At 54.5% G+C, this 20,805-nt stretch overlaps 7 protein-coding genes across 7 annotated transcripts; 3 read left to right on the forward strand and 4 right to left on the reverse strand.

The window, feature by feature from the left end:
- Positions 1–1,703: 1,703 nt before the first annotated feature.
- SODALDRAFT_280284 (hypothetical protein) lies at positions 1,704–2,564 on the reverse strand (the record flags this gene model as incomplete). The annotated part of the gene is made up of 1 exon (XM_028608226.1): positions 1,704–2,564. One exon carries the CDS (start codon positions 2,562–2,564, stop codon positions 1,704–1,706), a length of 861 nt encoding a protein of 286 aa, XP_028465379.1.
- Positions 2,565–3,062: 498 nt separating this feature from the next.
- On the reverse strand, positions 3,063–5,204 carry SODALDRAFT_334686 (MFS general substrate transporter). Its single transcript, XM_028612271.1, has 3 exons — positions 4,862–5,204; positions 4,524–4,732; positions 3,063–4,399 (listed from the first exon to the last, which is right to left on the reverse strand). Exons 1-3 carry the CDS (start codon positions 4,937–4,939, stop codon positions 3,241–3,243), a joined length of 1,446 nt encoding a protein of 481 aa, XP_028465380.1. The 5' UTR covers positions 4,940–5,204; the 3' UTR covers positions 3,063–3,240.
- Positions 5,205–7,887: 2,683 nt separating this feature from the next.
- Positions 7,888–10,493, forward strand: SODALDRAFT_351824 (glutamate decarboxylase). The gene is made up of 4 exons (XM_028613559.1): positions 7,888–8,052; positions 8,128–8,372; positions 8,450–9,052; positions 9,173–10,493. The coding sequence occupies exons 1-4, from the start codon at positions 8,035–8,037 to the stop codon at positions 10,086–10,088; spliced, it is 1,782 nt and encodes a 593-aa protein (XP_028465381.1). The 5' UTR covers positions 7,888–8,034; the 3' UTR covers positions 10,089–10,493.
- On the reverse strand, positions 10,467–12,265 carry SODALDRAFT_334690 (hypothetical protein). Its single transcript, XM_028612272.1, has 3 exons — positions 12,037–12,265; positions 11,488–11,870; positions 10,467–11,270 (listed from the first exon to the last, which is right to left on the reverse strand). The coding sequence occupies exons 1-3, from the start codon at positions 12,160–12,162 to the stop codon at positions 10,760–10,762; spliced, it is 1,020 nt and encodes a 339-aa protein (XP_028465382.1). The 5' UTR covers positions 12,163–12,265; the 3' UTR covers positions 10,467–10,759.
- An 827-nt stretch (positions 12,266–13,092) lies between these two features.
- Positions 13,093–15,296, forward strand: SODALDRAFT_380027 (hypothetical protein; the record flags this gene model as incomplete). Its single annotated transcript, XM_028615084.1, has 7 exons — positions 13,093–13,279; positions 13,399–13,444; positions 13,624–13,805; positions 14,286–14,335; positions 14,457–14,518; positions 14,585–14,597; positions 14,979–15,296. 7 exons carry the CDS (start codon positions 13,093–13,095, stop codon positions 15,294–15,296), a joined length of 858 nt encoding a protein of 285 aa, XP_028465383.1.
- Positions 15,297–16,229: 933 nt separating this feature from the next.
- SODALDRAFT_325152 (hypothetical protein) lies at positions 16,230–17,979 on the forward strand (the record flags this gene model as incomplete). Its single annotated transcript, XM_028609961.1, has 3 exons — positions 16,230–16,797; positions 16,906–17,651; positions 17,782–17,979. The coding sequence occupies 3 exons, from the start codon at positions 16,230–16,232 to the stop codon at positions 17,977–17,979; spliced, it is 1,512 nt and encodes a 503-aa protein (XP_028465384.1).
- On the reverse strand, positions 17,933–20,016 carry SODALDRAFT_200364 (zf-PARP-domain-containing protein). Its single transcript, XM_028607203.1, has 5 exons — positions 19,900–20,016; positions 19,568–19,802; positions 19,396–19,471; positions 19,177–19,278; positions 17,933–18,261 (listed from the first exon to the last, which is right to left on the reverse strand). Exons 1-5 carry the CDS (start codon positions 19,913–19,915, stop codon positions 18,190–18,192), a joined length of 501 nt encoding a protein of 166 aa, XP_028465385.1. The 5' UTR covers positions 19,916–20,016; the 3' UTR covers positions 17,933–18,189.
- Between the last annotated feature and the right edge of the window lie 789 nt (positions 20,017–20,805).

Below are 20,805 nucleotides of genomic sequence, written 5' to 3' on the forward strand. Positions count from 1 at the left end.
ACGCGACGGAGTATTACGAAGGTGCTATCTCAGCGAGTGACAGTGAGCGAACGTGTGGATGGGTATCAGAGATACTGAGGAAAGGAAGAGGAAGGAGAGGGAGCGAAGGTCGGGGGACGGATGGATAGGGGGGGCCGGTCCCCCTTTTTGAGTCGTTTCTCCTTGCCGGTAAGGGAGTTGTGGGTTTCCCAGGAGCGGCATGATCGGCTTGCTTGGACATGATCGTCTCGAAGGATAAGCGTAGTGTACAGATACGGGGGGGGCGTTGGGCCTTGTGCGCGTCATGTATCTCCACGTACTCGTAAGCTACACGTAGTGTATAGTAGTGTAGTGTACCTACGGGGACGAGGAGGAGGGGAGCCAGGGTTGGGTCGTGGTGCGTCGCCAGAACACGCGACTGGGTGGTTAACCAGGAACCGTTGCGTTGCCTTCGCCAGTACACGTAGTGTACGGAGTATAAAGTCCGATCGGCGCACACAACTTTGAACTTTGGGCCCCTGAAAAGCCGGAAAGTCTAGTCCACTGGCGGGAAACGGCTCTTGTTAACTCGACCGGTGCCGAGACACTCAGGGGGAGACCACCCCCATATGTCAAAAGATCGGCATCTGCCCGGCGTTGAAAAAACACGCCCCAAACGCCCCACAGAAACCTGCCCGAGAACCTTAAGCCGCCAGCAGCCAAGTTGTCAACGGGCTGCAGGCCAACGGAACAGGGACATGGTGCCTGAGTCCATGGTGGACTTGGTGGACAACCCCCCTGTTGGTGACGCAACGAACTGCCGCCGTCCAACTTCTTGAAACAATCTGCTGCCCAGTGTTTCTACTGTTTCTCCATCGAAACCGCACAAAAGAGAGACTATCCTAATATCGGGCTATCCGCCGTGTGTCGTTAAGATCAGCGCGAGTCTTTTACACGTATCTCTGCGACCCCTTTTTGGTTTCTCTCTCTTTTCTCACTCGCCCCCTTTGTTCGCGATTCCATGTGCCAACTTTTTTCGGTCGTCGGCATTCTCCTCGCACTACACTACACGTACACTACAACTGCACGCTAGTCATTGGCCTCGCCTTCTACCCCTGCAGATAAACCAGGCGAATGCCACGAATGCCACCATACAGACCACTGCATGGGGCCTGGAAAACCGGGCTGGCCTTGAGGTCGACTTGCAACCACCGGTCTAGACCATAATCGATGGCGTAACGTTGATGGTTTGCCAAGTCGAAGCTGCATTATCAAATCGTCAACCCGATAATCGAGAATTGGAAGCCTGTCGACTGAACGACTGAGACTGAACGATCGATCCCATTCGATCCCATTCGATCCCATTCGATCCTCTTAAGATATCCCTGCCACTTGATGATGGTAAGTCTCCCGTACGGTCGGAATTGACCTGAGATGGAGAAACCAGGCCTTGCGGTATTATAGTTTCGAGTTTTGCCTCCGCCGCTTTTCATTGTAGACTCCGTGCTGTGCTGTGCTGTGCTGTGCTGTGCGCTGGCTGCTGGCTGGCTGTCTGCCCCCTGACCGAAGATGCGACTCTTTTTTTTTTTTTTCTTTTCGCTCCCTGGTGTGTTTGCGTCCGCGGGATTTTGTGCCATTGGCCTTGACGCGGGCGCAAAAACACGCGGTCGCTACGAGTAGACGGAACGCTGGTGAAGTAAAGTACATCCTTGGCCCATGACTTTCTTCGACCATTCACTCTCGTCTCACCAATCCAAAGGCTTCTTGCTCTGCGGAGGCGCTACACTAGTCGAGGTCCTCTCCTCCTCCAAGGGAGCCTGACGACGATCGCCTTCGCGCTGGTGAGGGTGGTGGTGGTGGTGGTGGTGGTGGTGGTGGTGGTCATGATGGTCGTCACCATCGTCGTGGGGCCGCGCTTCGTCAAAGATGGCAGGATCGATCCCCCACCGCTCCATAGCAGCATCCACGACAGCCGTCCACCGAGCGATCAGCGGGTGTGCGTCAGCCACGGACGCGAACACGACGTCCCCCTCCTCGGCTACGGTAGCGCCATCCCCTTCTTCGCCTGCCGAAAAGGCCGCCGCACCACCGGCAACCGGGTACTTCCATGTCCCGTCGCTGTTGAACAAGTCCGCCGTGAAAAGCCGCTCCTTGCTGAGGTCAGCGCGGGCGTCTTGGACCGCCTTTGTCGCCTCCTCCCGGGCCACCGCCGTCGTCGTGTCCGCGTGGCCGGCGAGGGCCTGCGCGATCCCCTCGAGGAGGCCGAGGAGCTGGCCGGCCTTGGACCCGATGGCGGCGCCTAGGCTGAAGCCCTCGTCGAAGCCGGCTTGGAGGCTCTCGGCTTTCCCTGCCGTGACACCCTCGCGGTATCCCGCCGTTGTGTGCTCGGCTTGAAGCCTCGGAATGTCAGACACGTGGTGAGCCGTCTCGCGGGGGCGGGGGACGTCCGAGGTGGTGGTGGCATCATGATCATGGTCATGGTCATGGCCCCGTTCTAGGGCCGTAGGGGAAGATGGTTCCGAGCCCCAGATGTCATCAAAGGTGTCCCCTGCACCGTCCGGACCGAGGATGTGCCCCAGGTCCACCTGATCTGGCGGTATGGCCATGACGAACGGCTCGTAGTCGGTGGCGTTGTCCACGGGTTGGATGTGCATTCTCTAGCCCGGAAGGAGGGGATTTTTTTTGGTTCCTCGGCACACCGGAGTTTTGGTCTGGCTTGCAAAACAAAGCACAGCTATTGGAATCGTGTTCAAACGGCTGAAATGTGAAGGGCAACTATGTGAGAAATTGTCTCTTTACAATGGCTGGCTTGTTAGGTTGTATGAGAAAAAGTCGACTGAGGTGAACCTGAGAGGGGCGATGGATGGATGACTCGGCTTGAAGTGAACGAACAGTGAGCGAAGTACCTCATACAGTATGTATACAGTGTGTGATTGTACTCCACACGGTGTGTTGCAGTCAAGTACCTAAGTACCTTGTCTTGAGGACTTCAAACGGCCTCGACTATTTATTTCTACGTGTACCAAACATTTCGCTTCGACAACATAAGGTAGCCAAAACCCCGTACATCATACCAATTTTGACAATGAAGAAACTGTTTAAAGAAGCCGTTACTTAACTATTCGTCATTTCGAGTCCACATGCAGTGCAGTCTACACTATACTATGCATAGCAGCTCCTCCCTGCAATTTGTATCATATAAGCGAAAGTATAGGTACATAAGATAAACGTTGCCTAGACCGTTGGTGCAGTCCCTCTTCTCGTCCGTCTCTCCCTTACCCCTTACTGTGCCTTCTTCTCCCCCGTCGCCTTAACCTTGCCCGAACCAGGAGGCGTCTTCAGCCCGGCGAAAACGGCCGAGACGACAACCACCATGCCGACGGCGCCCATGCCATACGCGACCTCGCGCCCGGCCCACCAGTACACGCTCGTGAACAGGATGGGACCGAGCCCGCGCCCCAGCTGACCCCAGCTCCGGAGCATGCCCAGCTTCCCGCCGCGCTCCCCCTCGCCCGCCTCGAAGCTGCTGAGCGCGTTGAGGCCCGTGACCACGGTGGCCGACGTCACGGCCAGACACGTGGCGGCCGCGTACAGCCCGCCCGTGGTGGTGATGCGGCCCAGCAGCACAAAGGCCGACAGGCACGCGACGGTGCCCAGACGCACCGACGTCAGGGGCGGGAGCCGCCTCGTGACGCCGCCCTGGAGGATCGACGCCACGAGTCCGACGAAGCCCAAGAGGCGGCCGTTCTTGGCGGACCCGAAGCCGAAGAGGTCGTAGGTCATGAAGGACAGGGAGGATTCCATGCCGGAAAAGAAGAGCAGGAAGGCGAAGTGGATGGCGTTGAGCGTGAGATGCGAATTTGTCCGTTGTTGTTGTTGTTGTTGTTGTTGTTGTTGTTGTTGTTGCTGCTGCTGCTGCTGTCCTCGCGTGGCGCCCGCCGATGTCTCCCCCTCCCCCTCCCCCTTCCCCTCCTTCTTCTTCTCGTGTCCGCCCTTCGTCTTCCCGCCCCGACCGGTCAAGGCAGGGAGGGTCTCGGGCAGGTAGAAGTACAGGTACACAGTCTCGGTGACGATCAGGGCGAGACTGACGCCGGCCGCGGTGGCGAAGGGATTCTCCCGGACGGTGGGGATGGTGCTGAGGTAAGCGCCGATGCCCGGGCCGAAGGTGAAGGCGACGCTGAAGCAGGCCCCGATGAGCGCCATGGTCGAGCCGCGCGAGGCTTCGTCGGAGATGTCGGTGGCCATGGCGGTGGCCAGCTGGACGTTGCCCTCGGACAGGCCGCCGACAACGCGGGACGCGACGAAGGTCCGGAAGTCGACGGCCGCGACCCAGAGGAGGACCGAGAGGATGTTTCCCATCATGGAGGCGAGGAGCGCCGTGCGGCGGCCATGGCGGTCGGATAGGGTGCCGATGAGGGGTGACGCAATGGCTTGCAAGAGGCTGGTGGGGAGAACGCTGGGTTAGCATAAGAAACGGCAGTGCGCGTGGAGTGGCGGGGGGCGGGGGGGCGGCGCTGCCAACGGTCCAAGAAAGGGACTGGAAGAGAAAAGAAAAGAGGACGTACGAAAAGAGACTTCCCAGTGCACCACCGAGAAGAACAATGTCATAGCGAGAATCAATGGGTCGAGAAAAGGAGGCCTTGTATTTGTTCAGGTAGCTGAGAACGGTCTGGAGGAGGGTGTTGGGGTTTCCGGAGATGGCGGCCGGAGCTTCTCGGTCGCGGTAGAACTCGAGCAGTTTCGGGAAGAGGGGAAGGATGAATGTGAACGAGATCTATATTTTTTTTTCGGTTGCGCAGCCATTGTTAGCTCGAGCCTGATACGAGGAAACGCAATCCTGCTATCGTTGCAGCTTTTCCTGCTGCTACTCTTGCTGCTTTTGCTTCTACCAAGCGCGACTTACCAGGTCGAGAAGGAGAGAGAAGGTAATGACCCGCAAAACCTTCTTTCGGGTCGCGGGATCGAACGAGGGTGAGGCCATGATCGCGGTCCAGCCCCGATGCAATTCAATGCCCAAATGGTTGACGAGTTGAAACGAAAAGCAGAAGAAGAAGAAGAAGCGGAGCGGACAGGAAAACGGGAGGGATAGCGTTAGAGTTGAAGACAATGGGAATCAAGAATACACAGACAACATATAAAAAAAAGAAATAGACAAGTCAAGGGTCGGGCATGGCTTCATACCATGGTCTTCGAATTGAATTGAATCAGGGTAGAGATTATTTTAGGATGCCATCGGATTGAGGTGTCATCAGAGGCTCGTGCCGTACAACGTATTCCTCCCGATGACCACGGGCCCAAAGGGGACAGGGACGGCGGGGGTTCCTGCTATGACCTCTCCGTACTGTGCTGTGACCTTTGTACACGGGCGTAGGCCGTAGTCCGTGTCAGGTATATCTACACAGTACGAAGTACTCCGTAAGTATGCGTAGGTACGGACGCGTACGGACACAACGGACGACACATGTACCGACGTACCTCCGTTGCGACGCCCGGAGACCATTTCAGTCGCGACGTTATTAATAAATATCATGACTCGTGACCCCATCAGAATGATCCTTCTCCTCCCTCTCTTTCCCGTGATTTCGTAGCTCTGCCCATCACTTCAGCTCTCGTCCGTCCAGGCCCAGGTCGACTCTTCTCGGTCTCTCCCCCAGTGTGGTTCACCGACGACAATATAAATCCACCTCGCCTGCAGCTCTGCATTTCCGTGTTGGACGCCGTCATCCCGACCGGGCGTTCCAAAGGTGCTGCTCTCATTCGCTTGCCCTTGCCCCCCACTGACGACGACGGGCTTGTCTATCCTGGGTGATGCTGATTCCGCCCTACTCTCCGGTAACGGCCAGACCCACCGTGATGGTTGATGCCGAGGATGATCGCCGAGCCCGTTGGTCCCGGGCGAACGAGCAGCAGCGGAAGCCGGCTGACCATGACCACCGGCGGTTGGACTCTTTGCCGTGCTGCGTGTCGCCACTCCCGTCGTGTCGTAACCTGAGCGGCCCATCGCCGGCCCGTGTTCTCGATTGTCTTTTTTTTCTTCTCTTTTTTCTTTTTTTTTTACCCCGCCCCCTTTTTCTCTTCTCTTCTCTTGTTCTGTACTTCACGGTTCGTATTGGATCTTACTAACCGGGGGGATCCTGACCTAGGTGGCGGAAGGGACCCTGATCGAGATGCTAGCTGCACTATATCGCAGGAGCTGGGGGCTTGGGGGTTCGAAATGTAGTATGAATCTCAGTGGAGGAAACGAGAGTAGGTCGCTTAAAAGACTGCGGTGCCACGGTGCTGATGCTACCGATGCTACTGATGGTGCAGACGCCGTTGCTTATATGGCCGTTCGTAAAGGACCTCTGTGGTTCGGATTCTGCGCGTGCTATATTGGCTCATAAGCCTCGCTGAAGGACATGATCTCACTGTCCCTTTTTCAAGGCTGGACGTGTTTCCGTATATGTCTCTCTCTATATGGGGGGGCGTATGCTCTGGGTATGCTCTGGGAAGCCTGTCTTTCGATATGTCCTTTTGCCCTTCTACTTCTTTCTCTCCTGTGCTGTTGTCGCTCTTGGTGTTCATTTCTGTGGTGAATCCATTCCATGCACAGGTTCCACCTGGAGATACCATTGATGGAAAGGATAGTTGCAGCTGAGGCAGGGGATAGAACAAAGACATAAAGCAGATCTGAATACTTGGTTAGGTAGTGAGATCCAGACGGTTGCTTTATCATACGACTGAGACAGCATCCAACACCTTGATATTTTCTTGAGATCAGGCAGGAGCATTATGGTGTCATATGTCTTCTTGTTCTTTCCTTTTTTTCCCTCTCTTTTTTCTATTCATGTACAATATCAGAAACATCGGAACGGAGGTAGTCAGGAAGGGTGAGTTTCATAGGACAAGAGCTTGGAGTTCTCCAGGGCATCTGGAGGCCGGCATATGCAATTTCCAATATTTAAAGTCTTGTAACTTCCTATATTGTGCGCACTTGTGCTTGGTCTTAGACACCTTTCGTTGTTTTGCATGTAAGAACACATGGACACTACATAAATCGCTTTAGTTTCCCTTTCGTGCGGCGTGCCGTCCCATGCGCATGCTGTCTTAGATGACCTCTACTGCCGTCTCCCCGTAAGCTCCTTACGGAGACTACAAGTCTATAAAGTGCCATAACTCACATAAGACTGTATTAAGCTCCCGGGCTGCTAAAGGGTGGCGGTATTGGTCGAGTAGACGGAGTCGTGGTGATGGACTACAGGTACCTTCACTACCTTTTATGGAGTACATACATACATAGTAGGTATGAGATGTGTATCTCCGTCAGTTACCTTGGACACGGGGAAGTCAAGAGGTTCAGCCGCTCGGAACGCCGACACAGACCACGGCCGACAGACTTGTCGGAACCCACGTGCTGCTCAGTACGAAGCAATACCTAAACCATCCAAACCTCTCGACTCTACGGATCCATCTAGTCCATCACCCTATCGTAAATTTGAGAAGCCGATTCCCAGTGCAGCGCAATAATATATCGGAATGGATGCGTTCGGCCACGCTTCCTCTCACCTCGCTTATACTCTCCTCCTGTGTCGATGTTCACCATGAGACATGAGGGCACTTCACTTAAAAGTTACTTCACGTAAAAGTTACCTTACTTACCTACATTACAAACATGTATGTACCAATTGAAACGTCCCAAACATACGCTCGTGGCAGGTCAGGACGAGACCGCCGCATCTCCGCATCTGGATACCTACTCCGTACCTTATGTACCTTACCTTAGGTGCCCGGGTGCAAACCCTCGCATTCCTCTACCTTAGGTAGCCTTTAGGTCATACAGTAGGTACAATTACCTTCCATGTCGTCATCCATAATGGAAAATAATGGAAAATGGTTCGAGCTATCACGTAACCGAGAAATACTTCGGAAGAGAGGGAAATCTTAAAAAGGGCAGATATATAAGAGGCACGACCATACCATGACGGGACCCTCACGGACTGGAAGATCAGGACAAGCACCGTCTACCATTGCTTCCAACCCCCCAGCAGAAATCATCAACTCCCCAAGGGATATCTGAATAGGAAAAAAAGAGGAAAAATGGTTCTCGCAACGCATGTGAGTTTGGAAGACAGTCCAACTTTTGTTGAATGGGCATGGCCATGTTGGCTCACCTGAATGAACCCCCCGTAGGTCGACGCGGAGGACATCGTCCAACGACTCCTGGTCTCCCACATTACATCCCCAGGCCATACCAACCTCCTCAACGCCGGGAGGGTCTCTCATACTCACTATCAGCCCTTCGATAGCCAATACAGCAGCCAAGAGAATTTCCCTAAATATAAAATCCCCACCGATGGCGCCCCGGCCGATACAGTCTACCAGTTTATCCACGATGAGTTGGACCTGGACGGCAAGCCTAATCTTAACCTCGCCAGGTGAGGGCAACCGTTTTCGTCTCGCTCCCCCCCCGGCGTGGACTAGATAACCATAACTAACCGCCCCGACTGCTCAGCTTTGTGAGCACCTTCATGGAAGAGAACGCCACCAAGCTCCTCGAAGAGAACATCTCCAAGAATATCGCCGACGCAGACGAGTACCCGGCCCTGTTGGACATCCACCAGCGCTGCATCAGCATCATCGCCAATCTCTGGGCCGTCCAGCCGGGTGAGCGCGCCATCGGCTCCGCCACCACCGGCTCGTCCGAAGCCATCCACCTGGGCGGCCTCGCCATGAAGCGCCGCTGGCAGGAACGCCGCCGAGCCGAGGGCAAAGACGCCCTCCACCCCAACATCATCATGGGCGCCAACGCCCAGGTCGCCCTGGAGAAGTTCGCCCGCTACTTCGACGTCGAGCCCCGCATCCTCCCCGTCAGCGCGAAGAGCCACTACCGCCTCGACCCGGAACTCGTCAGACAGAATGTCGACGAGAACACCATCGGTGTCTTCGTCATCATGGGAAGCACCTACACCGGACACTACGAGCCCGTCGAGGAGGTGTCCAAGGTGCTGGACGAGTACCAGGAGCGGACCGGCATCGACATTCCCATCCACGTCGACGCCGCCTCGGGCGGTTTTATCGCTCCCTTCACCGACGTGGGAGCAGGAGGTCCAAAGTGGTAAGTCGTAAAATCAGGCCTTTCCCCAGCGGGGCTGGCTATTTCGTAGCCCTCCAAAGCACGAAGCGCGGAAGCTGATGAAAAGATTCCTTCGTTTTTTTTTTTTTTGTTTCTGTTCAGGAACTTCGAACTTCCCCGCGTCAAGTCCATCAACGCCTCTGGCCACAAGTTCGGCCTCGTCTACGCCGGCCTAGGCTGGATCATCTGGCGCGATGAATCGTTTCTCCCAGAACACCTCATCTTCGAGCTCCACTACCTCGGCGGCACGGAAAAGTCCTTCACCCTGAACTTCAGCCGCCCGGGAGGCCAGGTTATCGCCCAGTACTTCAACCTCGTCCACCTCGGCCAGCAGGGCTTCCGCAACATCATGGAGAGCTCCCTCGCCAACGCTCGCCTGCTGGCCGACAGCCTCGAGGCCACCGGGTGGTACACCGTCGTCTCCGACATCCATAAGCGACGCGAGAAGGCTCACGTGGGAGGAACCGTCGAGTCGGCCATCAAGAAGGCCAAATCCGCCGTCGGGTCGCAGAAGCCCGAACCCAAACACGGCGCCGGTGACGTTGCCGCCACCGCCTCCCCGTCTCTCATGGGAGGAGCCGAGTCATCCGCCGACTTCGTCGCCGGCCTGCCCGTCGTCGCCTTCCGGCTGAACAACGACTTCAAAGCCAAGTACCCGCACATCGAGCAGGAGACCATCTCCCTGATGCTGAGGGCCAAGGGCTGGATCATACCCAACTACGCGCTGCCGCCGAACGAGAACCATATCGAGATCTTGCGTGTCGTGGTGCGCGAGTCCATGACTTTCGATCTGCTCGAGAGACTCGTTACCGACATTGCCAGCGTGACGGAGACCCTCATGAGCAAGGATCAGATCGACCTAGTAGTGTTGCAGGAGCACCACGCATGCCATCGTGGCCCGGTAACCAAGCGGGAGCAGAAGAAGAAGGAAGAGGAAAGAGCCGTGGGAGGCGCGGCGCACATAGAGGAGCCACGGAGGAAGAGGATGGCGAACGGAATTCACCGGTCTGTCTGCTGAAGAGTTTCTTTTTATAGTTTAGCCAGGGGAAGGGGAGGTAAAAGTGGTAAAATGGGGAAATTTCCAGACTGAAATTGACCAGAGGGCTCAACCTCCAGAACGCCTAACCATAAAAACGCCCATGTCGTGTCAATGGCATCTCCCGAGTATGCAAAACGCGCAAAAGAATCTCTCCAGCTAGGTACGCAAAGAAACCTTCCTCCGTTCCCTGTACTCCTATGAAGCGTGAGCCCATGGTCCCCTTCAATCCCGCCCAGCTAGGATGGGTTCAAAGAAGACCCGTTCCAAAGATCGCTGAACAAACCATCTCCATCTTGATTTTCTATACTTATCCATCAGAGTGTACGAATAATGACATTCCTGAATGGAATGGCCGAGAAAAAAAAAAAAAAAAAAAAAACCCCCATAAATGCCATCGTCAGCTCGTATCGGTCCACTTCTTCATGGATATTGCGCAATGTGCTCCGTGACAGTTAAAAGACAACCAAAGGAAGACGGGCGTTGGTCGGTAGCATTCGATCAAGAAAGGCTGATGAACTTGTCGTGTTGCTGGTGGCCCTCTCCGGACAAAATCAAAGCAAGATGTGTGTTTCCTCTTCTTTCTTCCTTCCTTTTGTTTTCGAACGTCCCCCTTTTTCTCCAATTTTCTTTTTCTTCTTTTCCTTCTTCTTTCATAGCAGCTCGTCACTCCCGCAAGACACACTCTCCTGGATGGCAGCGAGGATGGCTCCTTCGGGGAAAACGGGTCCCTGTCCGTCGCACTTCGCCTGATGCTTGAGTCGGTCGCTGACGTCGCCCACATCGACAAGCCCCTGCTTGAACAGCTCATGGTTGATAATGAGGTCCCAGGCGGCGCCGGCGGCCAGGAGACGCTGGCCGTCCTCGGAGAAGGCGATGCGATGGCTCGGGGTCTTGTTGGTATGCGGCGCGAGGAGGTCTGAGTAGAAGTCGGTGGGGTTATACTGCATCGGACCCGTGGTATGCGCCTCGGGGGACAGCGAGCGGGTGCCGTTGATGGTGGAGGTGGCACGTAGGATCTCGTTCTCGGTAGCGATCTTCTGCATCTCCCGCTTCAGGCGTTCGTTCTCGGAGGTGGTCTGCTGGGCTGCGGCTTCCAGGTCGGCTAGCTTGGCTTCCAACTCCTTGACATGCTTCTCCTTGCGTTCGCGGAAAGCCCGTTGACTGAGAAGTGATGTTTTGTTAGTCTACATATTGATATTCATTCTTTTCACCGCGGGATCGTGCATAGGCTGAGGCGAGGAATTAAGCCGTGGGTGGGACCAATCAATCTTTAGGCAAGGCCTGGAGTCCGTAGTCTGTAGTCCACAAGAGGCCGATTTTATGGGATGGACAAGGGAAAAAAAATTCCATGACTAGCAAGAGGCGGGGACGAACGTACGCAGCACGATTCTGAGCCTTGCGGCGAGACTGAGCGGGCGTCAGGTCATCATCCTCCGAGTTGGAGCCGCCACGACGATGCGACTGATCATCGCCAGACTCTTGCTTGTGAGCTGCGAGTTCGGGATGGGGCTTGATGGACTGGGCCGGGGTGGACACGGCGTTCAAGCCATTCTGCGAGTGCAGCTGCTGCTGGTGCAGCTGAGGAGCATGAGTCGAGGCGGCAGGATGGTGATTCGGGGGAGTAGGAGGGCCCGGGAAGGCAGGATGGTTAGCGGCATGGCTGGCGGCGGCGGGATTTGAATTGGCATTGAACGGGGTAGGCACAGCATAGGGGTCGAAGCCGTTGAAATGCTGGTCGGCGGGGTAGTCGGCGTAGCCATCCTGCTCATGTCATGATTGTGTAAGTGCATGGTTCGACGCGCTAACAAAGAGAATGCACCAGTCAGGCCTTTGGCGGTGGGTAGGGAGGGAGGGCATCGGGGCCATCCACGGACCCGAGAGCCTGGTCATCCAACAAAGCCACTAGGGGAGAGAGAGAGGAACAAACCGGCGGAGAGTTTGTGGGATTAAAGTCGTCCGATGCCGCTGAGTTGGAGTGGGAAGGAGTCAGGGGAGAGATGCCAATGTACTGGTAGGGCTGAGGGTTCGAGAAGTACTGCTGCGTGAAGTCCATGATGCTGGGTGCGATCCGTTCGGACCGGCGGCGCGGTTTTATGGTGGCCTAGGGTTTATTCGGGTCGGCGACGGCGTATCAGACAGAGTCAGGACGGTTGTCTCATGAAGGTCCCACGAAGCGAGGGACGGAAGACCCAAGGGACGAAAGGACCGCGTGGAGGATATGGATCACGAGATGAGAAATTTTGATAGGGGACGACAGGTCGGAGCGTTAGGTCTGCCTTTGGGTCTACCAGAATAGCCCAAGGGAATAAGAAACAAAGAAAGACGCCGGGAAAGCAGAGGAGATTGACTAGATTTCTGGGGCGAAAAGAATGAATGGGTGGTAGGTAAAGAGAGAGAGAGAGAGAAAGAGAGAGAGAGAGAGAGAAAGAGAGAGAAAGAGAGAGAGAGAGAGAGAGAGATGAGATGGATTATTGAGGCGGGGGGAACCTTTTGGGAGCGAGGAAGTTCACACCACACACAACGCTTTCTCTGTCAAATTAAAGTCTACGGTACCTTGAACTTTTAGGCTTTATAAGGTAGGTAACCTTCGCAGCGCAGCAGACGGCCACATGGGGGATCTGCGGAGGGCGTCCCGCCTTCCGTCGATTCCGATACCTACCTTACCTTAGGTACCTTATGTATTCTACTCCTCCCCGCCTCTTTGTTGGGTCTCAGAGTACCTTCGACTTGACTACCGAAGTACCTACAAATACGCAGTCACTGCACTGTACAGACTAAAGTACCTAGTACTTTGCGGGCGCCACTTCGTAGTACCACTCTATGATTGCCGGTACTGTATTCTGTATGATAAACCATCCATCCATCAAGGCGGTTGGAGAAAGAAGGCAAAAAAAGAGATGAATCGAGATCGAATGAAACTTGTCCGCAAACGGTCTTGGAACCGAATCCTTTGACAGTAAAGAGCCCATTTGACAGCTGGCATATGGTCGATACCACCTCCTGCCAGATCCCAGGTCCCGGGTTCCAGACCTGGCCGGGCTACAAGAGACGAATTCGGAACACGAAGTGGTGCATGCACAGACCACTTCGGGCGTGGCTCATTACATGGAATGGTGCTTCCCCGTCCAAACAATCGAACAAAAACGCTGCCATAAATACCTACTGCACCGGTGACGATAAGTATCTGTATGGAGTTATAGGTAATAAACCGCTCATTGCCATTTCTCGGTATCGACGCGGTGATACGTTACGGACGAGTAGCAAGAGCACCTGCGCCATCCGTGACGAGAACTAGCGAACCGTCTGTACCTGGGCCGTCGTGTCAAAGAAGGCAAGTTGATTTAAGAAAAGAGCACAGGTAAGCTGAGGGGAAGGGAAACGGAATAACCCGCGTGTATCTATGTATCCATGACTCGGCGTCAGTCGTCCAACAGATCCCCCCTCTTCTTCTTGACCGGTAACTGATGAACCCCTGGCGAGGACTCCTCCGTATGTACAACGTACATACATACAGAGCCACAAAAGACGACGAGACGACAACCATCCCGCTGTCCCTAAGCCGAGCTCGCAGTGATACCGTCTCAGTAGGGCTCTCGGTGATATGCCAGGTCCGTTATGTCGACGGGTTCTCGTTCAGGAAATTGGGGCTCATTCGCTCTACGGAGTATAGTGCCCGATTGCAATTATCCATCAATCGTACGCAGGCCCGTTTCTGGTTACGATGGCTCGGGCCATCGAGACTTGGAAGATAGAAGAAGACTGCAGCCATGCACCCTATCTTTGTCCTGGGGCCCAGGAACACGTGACAACTTGGCGGCGGGTTAATCAAAGACCCTGGGACATGCGCTGGATCGTCTTATCTGCTGTGTACCTTACCTTACCAGGTATTATGGAGTTAGGTACGACGCAAGGCCGATAAGGTACCTAGGTACCTTACGTTGTATATTAGAAGAAAAATGCGGGGGAAGACAATCGGAATGGGGTCGTAGAAGAAGAGGGACAAGATGATAAAGATAAGGTAAAATCAAACGAACACCTTTGATAATCTAGGGGTGGTTCGTGAACATCCGCCAGGAACTAGTTTTCTACTCGGTAGAGTATTTTCTTGTCTTTCACATTTTTGTTTCTTTTTGGGCGCCGTCCTACCGTTGGGGGCCGTAACTTGTCAGTTTACAGAGCAGACCATGGACATGTTTGATAGTGGTTGCGGCGCTGTCGACTCGACTGTGATTTAGATTGATTTCGTGTCACACGGCCTATACTGCGTGACACGAGTTTCGCATACACATATGCCTTCGTGGCTGTCATGTGATGCCACATTTGAACCGATGGAGGCCTTGTGGAAAGGTCCTCTCCTACTCGGTTGACTACGACGATATTCTCTTGATGTCGATACACGCCAATAGCAGGTGGTGAAACTGGGTATGTGCTTTGAGACCTTTAAGGTAGGTAGGCAGTTGGTGACGTCACGTCAGTCCGATAGAGTGGGTGGGCTCTATTAGTACCCGTAACCATAATAAACCTACTAAATTCGCAGTGAAATAGGTACTGTGTTCGTATTATGAGAAAGCCAGGAAGGAGACGAAGGTAAAAAAAGGCAGGGAGTAAGGAACGATCCTTCCCTGTATGCCCTTGTTCTTGAACAAATAAGTAGGTACAAAGAAAAACAACGAGTTATTCCCTTCTTGTTCTTCTCTTCCATCTTTTCCTTTCTTCTCGATTCCTTACCTTACTCTCCTTACTCCGTCTATCATGGGCGGGACTTCCAGTGGTCCGTTGCATCGCATTACCGATACCATACCACTCTACACATATTACTTCGTAGGTGACCCTTCAGCCCTAAGACCTTTGGACGTCTGATTGGAACAGGAAAGCCGAGAGAAGCAGAGAACGAGACAGGTCGCAGAACGGGAAATGACCGAAGTGATCGAGACGAATCCATCCCCCTTGACGCAAGACGGAGCTGGCTCCCCAAACCTGATAGGACTGCCCGACTCCTTCGAAGCCAAGCAGCGTGACGCTAGCCCACATCAGCTGCGGCCTGAAGCCCCTGAAGCCCCTGCAGCCTGCAACAAAAGCAGTGGGAAGCGGTGGGAAAATAGCAGCACTTTCATTGCTCACTCGTCGCCCAACTCCCCCCCCCCCCGTTCTATCCCGGCCTGGTCACGAGTCAACGACCGTCCTTGAGACCCAGTATCAAAGAAGAAGGGGAAAGAAAAAAAGAGACGAGGATGGAAAGAATCGCCAGAGTCGAATCGAAACACAAAACACGCGCCCCCTAAACTATGAATAGTTCTCGACAACGACCCTCCCTGACCACAGACACCTAAGACAATCCACCAGCCAAATCCAAGACCAAGACCACCTATAATAGTACTCTAGTAGACCTGTAAGGAGTAATGACCTGTGGACACGATGACGAACGAATAGACTTCCCCTCCCCCACCATCACGTACGAAGTCATTACATAGTGGTCAAAATCGTGCTTTTCCAAGTTCCCGCTCCCGCTCCCGGCTCGGCACGTCACCAACGACTCGATTTCGTGCTACAGGACACAGGACATCAACATCTCTCAATCAACCTATCCAATTTTTATCGTCATTCCTCGCCGCTGTCGCTGTCGCTGTCGCTGTCGATTTCTACTATTAGCATCATTGTTATAGTCTACCCAGCACAGCAGCTCTAGCTCCTTTCACCTGTTCCATCAGCGAATAATCCCTGCTTGCTATCTCTTACATACATACCTACTTCGCTTACGCACGACGTCCTTGGTGTCTTTTATTCCCTGCTTTTCTTATTCTTTTTTTTTGTCTTTATTTTTTGTCGCATATCCCATTCACCTCTTTGTGGGCGAGGTAATTACCTTCTGCTTCCTTTCCTCCTCTTTTTTTCTTCTTTCTTTTTTTTAGTCCCCCCTCCTGCAATTGATTGCCAAACACCCCGCTCCTTGCCCCTTGTCACCTTGAACCCTTCGTCACTGGGCGCCCGTGGTAATAACGCCGAGTTACTACCCCGTTTACATTCACACTTCTACTCGCATTCCACATCTTCTACCCTTTACACGCTCCCACGTCCTTTGGGGCAGAATCGCCTCGAGAGACGGACCCCTTCCCTGTCACCATGGCCTATCGATCCTCCGACTTTGAGGACCGTTTCCACGAGGGCTCCCGTCGTCCCGAGGTCCGCTACGCAGAGCGCGAACGAGACCGCGATCAAGATCGCCTAGGATTTCTTCGTGAGGACCCTCGCCCCGTTGATGCCGGCCCCCTCGTTCTCCGCCAGCGCGAAGTTGAAACCCGCGACGTCGCCCGTCGGCCCCCCAGCCCTAGTCCCATTCGCTATGGACACGTGGATCCTGGTCGCCGCGCCCGCAGCCTGACTCCTCCCCATATTCACGAGGAACGGGACCGCATCCGCATCGCCGAGCGCGAGAGAGCCACTCGGGCTCCTCGTTATGTCGAACGCTCTCCCTCACCACGGCCTAGATTCGAGCGTCGATGCTCTCCTTCCCCCGACCGAGTCAGATCCCGCAGCCGTGTCCGCGTTATCGAGAGGGAGAGGGAGAGACGCCGTTCTCCGTCCAGCTCGCCCTCCCGCTCGCCTTCCCCCCCGCCTCCTCCTCCACCCGTCATTCGCGGTCCGGTTATCGAGAGGGAAGTTATCACTCACTATCGCGACATCGACCATGGTCAGTTTTCGCACCCCCTCCGCAGTCTCCGCAGTCTCCCCCATCCCTTCCCTTTCCCCGCCATCTATTCACTGGGGGTACCCTATGACGTAACGCAAAACAAAGCAGCTAAACTCAGAACCGTAGGAGTCGTAAGAGCGCGCAGTCCCGCTCCTCCTCCTGCGCCACGACCCGCACCTCGGCCGCCAACGAGGACCGAGGAACGACACCTCGACATCGACATAAGGACGTCTCGTGGCAGGACAGACATCGGCGTTCGTCGCTCCGTGAGTCGTCACCGGTCGCCGAGCCGCGAGCGCCGTTCCCCGCATATTCACGGTAATGAACTCGTCGTCCGCGACGACCGACACGTTGGCTCCCGCCGGCGCGCCCACTCGGCGGCGCCTATCTGCTCCCCCGTCACCGAGGAAGCCGAATACATCACGTCGCGGATTGATTCCCGCGGTCGCATGGGAGAGGCATGGAACGGCGCGACCAAGGATTGGGCCATTGTCGACGTCCCGCCCGGCACGGAGCGTGTCCGCATGGACGGCGTGGGCGGGGGCGCCGCCGAGGTTACCTGGCAGCGCTATAACGGTGTTCGGAGGTCCAAGTTCATCCCAGAGCGCGACGAAGCCGCATCGGCCCCAGCCCCAGCCCCAGCGCCCCCGGCCCGGGATTCCAGGGGCTACGAGCGAGAGCTGGAGATCGAAATCAGCCGTGACAGGCGGAGCCGTCCTGCGCCCAAGTCGAAACAGAACGAGATGTGGACCGAAATCACCAAAGACCTGGTCATCCGCGATGCCATTATCGAGTGTGGTTATGATTTTGAGGAGACGGAATACTTCTTCTACGTCATGAAGTATCTCAAATATGTAAGTCTTCTTCTCTTGGCATAGTCTGCGCCGGTAACGAGCGGGGAACCTCCCCCCCTTCTTTTTTCTTCTTCTCTTTTCACCCACATCGCTGGGCGGTGGAAACCAGTGCTCACACATTCATCTCTAGGACAATGTGCTGGAGCTGGTCCAGGTTTCCGATGACATTCGACGTTATCGCCGTGAACGAGAGCGTGACAAGCAGCGGGATCGCGAGTGGAGGGATCACCATTCGCGACGCCCCTCGCGGCGGGATTACGACGAGCGACTACGTGAGCGCGAGATTATCGTGGACAATACGCGGGGCGTCTTGAGGAGAGCCTATTGAAGAGGGGGCGGCTGATCGTGGGGTTCATATGAAGCGACGAAGCCATATTCCAAGCAAAGATAGCCAGCTGTCTGGATTCCTGTTTTCATTTGTAAGGCCGTGCCGTAACGAAGTTATGAACCACATGGGGCTTCACGTGTTGGGAGTGCGTTAAAGTTTTGATGATGCAGGACGAAAGGAATATATATCCGTGATTTTCTGTCTGTACTTTCAGAGCAGATAGAACGTTAATTGTCGCGATCCTTGGGCACGGCGGACGAACCTGACCGTCCCATCTAAGTCCTATGTGCCCAGAAGCGATTAGAAGAGCTACCTTAGTACACACACTCTTGCGCTCTTGTGACTTGTGAAGTTTGAAAAGGAAACGGGAAAGGGAAACGAAGCAAAATCCTTGTCTCCCAACTTCCAAATTGAACGACAAACCCCTCGAACTTGCGACTGGATTGGGAGGCTGGTTGGGGCAGATCAGGCGCCGCCACTCCTCCGGGTCCGACGACGAGGCCTCACCTTCTCGGGGGGCAACTCGTCATCGGCCTCGGTGGCACCACCAGCGGCGGTACCTTCGTCCTTCCGTTCCGCCTTCCTGACGGCCCTCGTCTTCCGCTTCGTCTTGGGCTTGGGGGCCGGCTCGTCCAGGTCGGAGCCCTCCTGGATGATTTCGTCTTCGGTCGTCTCCATCGGGGCTTCGACGTCGGAGGGCAAATTGGCCTGGCGCAGGGACCGCCTCCTCGCCGGGGCTGGGGCCTTGGGAGCCGCCTTCTTGCCTTTGGGCTTGGGCGCTGGTTTCTCTTCTTCCTCTGCCTTGACCTTGGCAGCGGCCTTTCTACCCTTTGTCTTGGGTTTGGGGTCAACCTTTACCTCCTCATCTTCGTCTTCGGACTCTTCTTCCTCCACCTTGGAGGCGGTCTTCTTGCTCTTCGACTTTGTTTTGGGCTTCTCCTTCTCCTTCTCCTTCTCCTCGGCCTCGGCTTCGTCCTTCACCTTGGCCGCGGCCTTCCTGGACCGCTTCTTGGGCTTTGCGTCCTCTTCTTGGTCGTCATCCTCGGCGGGAGCGGCTCTGCGGCCACGCTTCTTGGCCTTTGCGGGAGCAGCTTCGGCTTCCGCCTGCAGGCGTCCGTGGGGTCAACGAGGGTGACTTGCCGAGAAGGGAACACGGCAGCGTGTATGGATGGTATAGAGGAAAAAGAAAGAACTTACGTTGGCATCATCGTCGACCTCGGAGGTCTCTCCGGCTTTCAGTTGCTTGACTTTCTGAGCGCTACGAATGCCTGATTTGCCGGGGACGTTGAACTCGGGGTCCTGAAGGCTTGTGATCAGTTACTGTGGCTTAACCAGGTTTTACTGTCTTTTTTCTTCTTTTTCTTTTCTTCTTTTCTTCTTTTTTCTCAGAACAAATCGAGGGAGAAATGAGCTTACACCATTAAAATCTTCGGGAGGAATATGACCCAACTCAACAGCCTCGCGAACCTTGGCTTGAAACTCGGGATGGTCACTTTTTGTTCGGGTTTCCGTGAATGTTAGCAGGTTGATTGCGGCTTTGAAGTAGTCAAGGGGCTACGAATCGAAAACGTCAAAGGTGAAATCATACCCCATTTCGTCGTATCCATCAACAGCATCGAAATCGAAACCGTCACCGCGCTTGGCGGCTTCTTGCAGGGCCTGCATCTGCTTGCCGGAGACGCATCCCCAATGTTTCCACTTGAAACTACCGCGGTCTCCGAATTCTAACCAGGAACCGAAGCGCAGTTCTCCCTTGGGGATTGTCTTTTTCAAGTGCTTGCAGACACTGTCTTGGCAGACAGCCCTGTTACTTGGGGAGACGTCTGTGGCAATGTTGTTCATATGGTTAGCAACGGGACATCGGGGGGAGGAGAAAGAAGAACGCGGATCGTGCAAGGGAGGACAAAAGGACCAACGTACCGACGCGGTAGGGCATGATGTCGATTTTAGGTCTCTCCCTCTCTCTCCCTCTCTTTCTCTTCTTCTTTCTTTTTCGGCCCTCTTCAGTGTCGTGTGAGATGAGAAATTAAGCGTTTCAGCCGTTCAACGATTGTTGTCAACGGTCGACTGATGAAGTCTGTGGATCCAATCTAAATGAAATTAGGACAAGATGAGCGGGCGGCCCATCAAACAAGAATTCATTGAGATGGCTGTGGATAGAAAAAATAATGAGAAAAAAAACCCCCCATTAAGAAATGAGAAAAGAAAATGAGGACAGCAGGAATACCAGGTTTTCGGTCTCGTCTGACCTTTTCCCTGCCCTCGTGATGGCAGTGAAGGGGGGACAGTGAATCGAAGAAAACAAAAAAGGCAAAAAAAAAAGTCATTCCACTGTAGGGTCACTGGGAATCTAGGAGCTGTTCGGAGAACCGACTCGACATGATTACATACCTTTTAGACGGGGCAAAGTAAAATGAGATGATAATTGTTGCAGACTGGAGGAGGCACCAAGGCTGAAAAGAAGAAAAGAAAGGAAAACAAAAAAAAAATAAAAAAAAGGTCGGGCAAAGGGGGGAACCGAAAGAATGCTCAACGTCACTTTGGGCTGGCTGGGAAGGGGGAAGGAGCTCTCACTCAGCCTGCTCTCTCCCTCTCTCGCTCTCTCTCTCTCTCTGAAGGACAGAGCCCGTCCCTCGTCTCTCCAGTGATAGGTTACACCATGAGGTGGTACAGGATACCCCTGGGAGCTGGTTGTTAGCTTACAATGGAAAGATGGCCCAAGCTCCTAGAACCGAGGGCGAGAAATTGCACCAGGTCAATTCTACAGGGGATTAATAGCGATAACGATAGCGCTAGGCCTAGACCTGACCCCCCCCCAAAGCCCCC

This window comes from Sodiomyces alkalinus (assembly GCF_003711515.1).
Source record: "Sodiomyces alkalinus F11 unplaced genomic scaffold SODALscaffold_7, whole genome shotgun sequence".
NCBI classification, from domain to species: domain Eukaryota; kingdom Fungi; phylum Ascomycota; class Sordariomycetes; order Glomerellales; family Plectosphaerellaceae; genus Sodiomyces; species Sodiomyces alkalinus.

Bases quoted from the DNA above. Each gene is read 5' to 3' on its own strand.
- SODALDRAFT_334690 (XM_028612272.1), bottom strand. From the start codon at position 12,162: ATGGACTTCACGCAGCAGTACTTCTCGAACCCTCAGCCCTACCAGTAC. The intron at 11,871-12,036 runs GTTTGTTCCTCT...TGACATGAGCAG, and splicing joins ATCCCACAAACTCTCCGCCG to GATGGCTACGCCGACTACCC. The intron at 11,271-11,487 runs GTACGTTCGTCC...ATCACTTCTCAG, and splicing joins AAGGCTCAGAATCGTGCTGC to TCAACGGGCTTTCCGCGAAC.
- SODALDRAFT_200364 (XM_028607203.1), bottom strand. The intron at 19,472-19,567 runs GTATGATTTCAC...CCGAACAAAAAG, and splicing joins GATGGATACGACGAAATGGG to TGACCATCCCGAGTTTCAAG. The intron at 19,279-19,395 runs GTAAGCTCATTT...ACAAGCCTTCAG, and splicing joins CTCCCGAAGATTTTAATGGT to GACCCCGAGTTCAACGTCCC.
- SODALDRAFT_334686 (XM_028612271.1), bottom strand. From the start codon at position 4,939: ATGGCCTCACCCTCGTTCGATCCCGCGACCCGAAAGAAGGTTTTGCGG. The intron at 4,733-4,861 runs GTAAGTCGCGCT...AAAAAAATATAG, and splicing joins TCTCTCTCCTTCTCGACCTG to ATCTCGTTCACATTCATCCT. The intron at 4,400-4,523 runs GTACGTCCTCTT...TCTCCCCACCAG, and splicing joins GCACTGGGAAGTCTCTTTTC to CCTCTTGCAAGCCATTGCGT.
- SODALDRAFT_351824 (XM_028613559.1), top strand. The intron at 8,373-8,449 runs GTGAGGGCAACC...CCGACTGCTCAG, and splicing joins CCTAATCTTAACCTCGCCAG to CTTTGTGAGCACCTTCATGG. The intron at 9,053-9,172 runs GTAAGTCGTAAA...GTTTCTGTTCAG, and splicing joins GGAGCAGGAGGTCCAAAGTG to GAACTTCGAACTTCCCCGCG.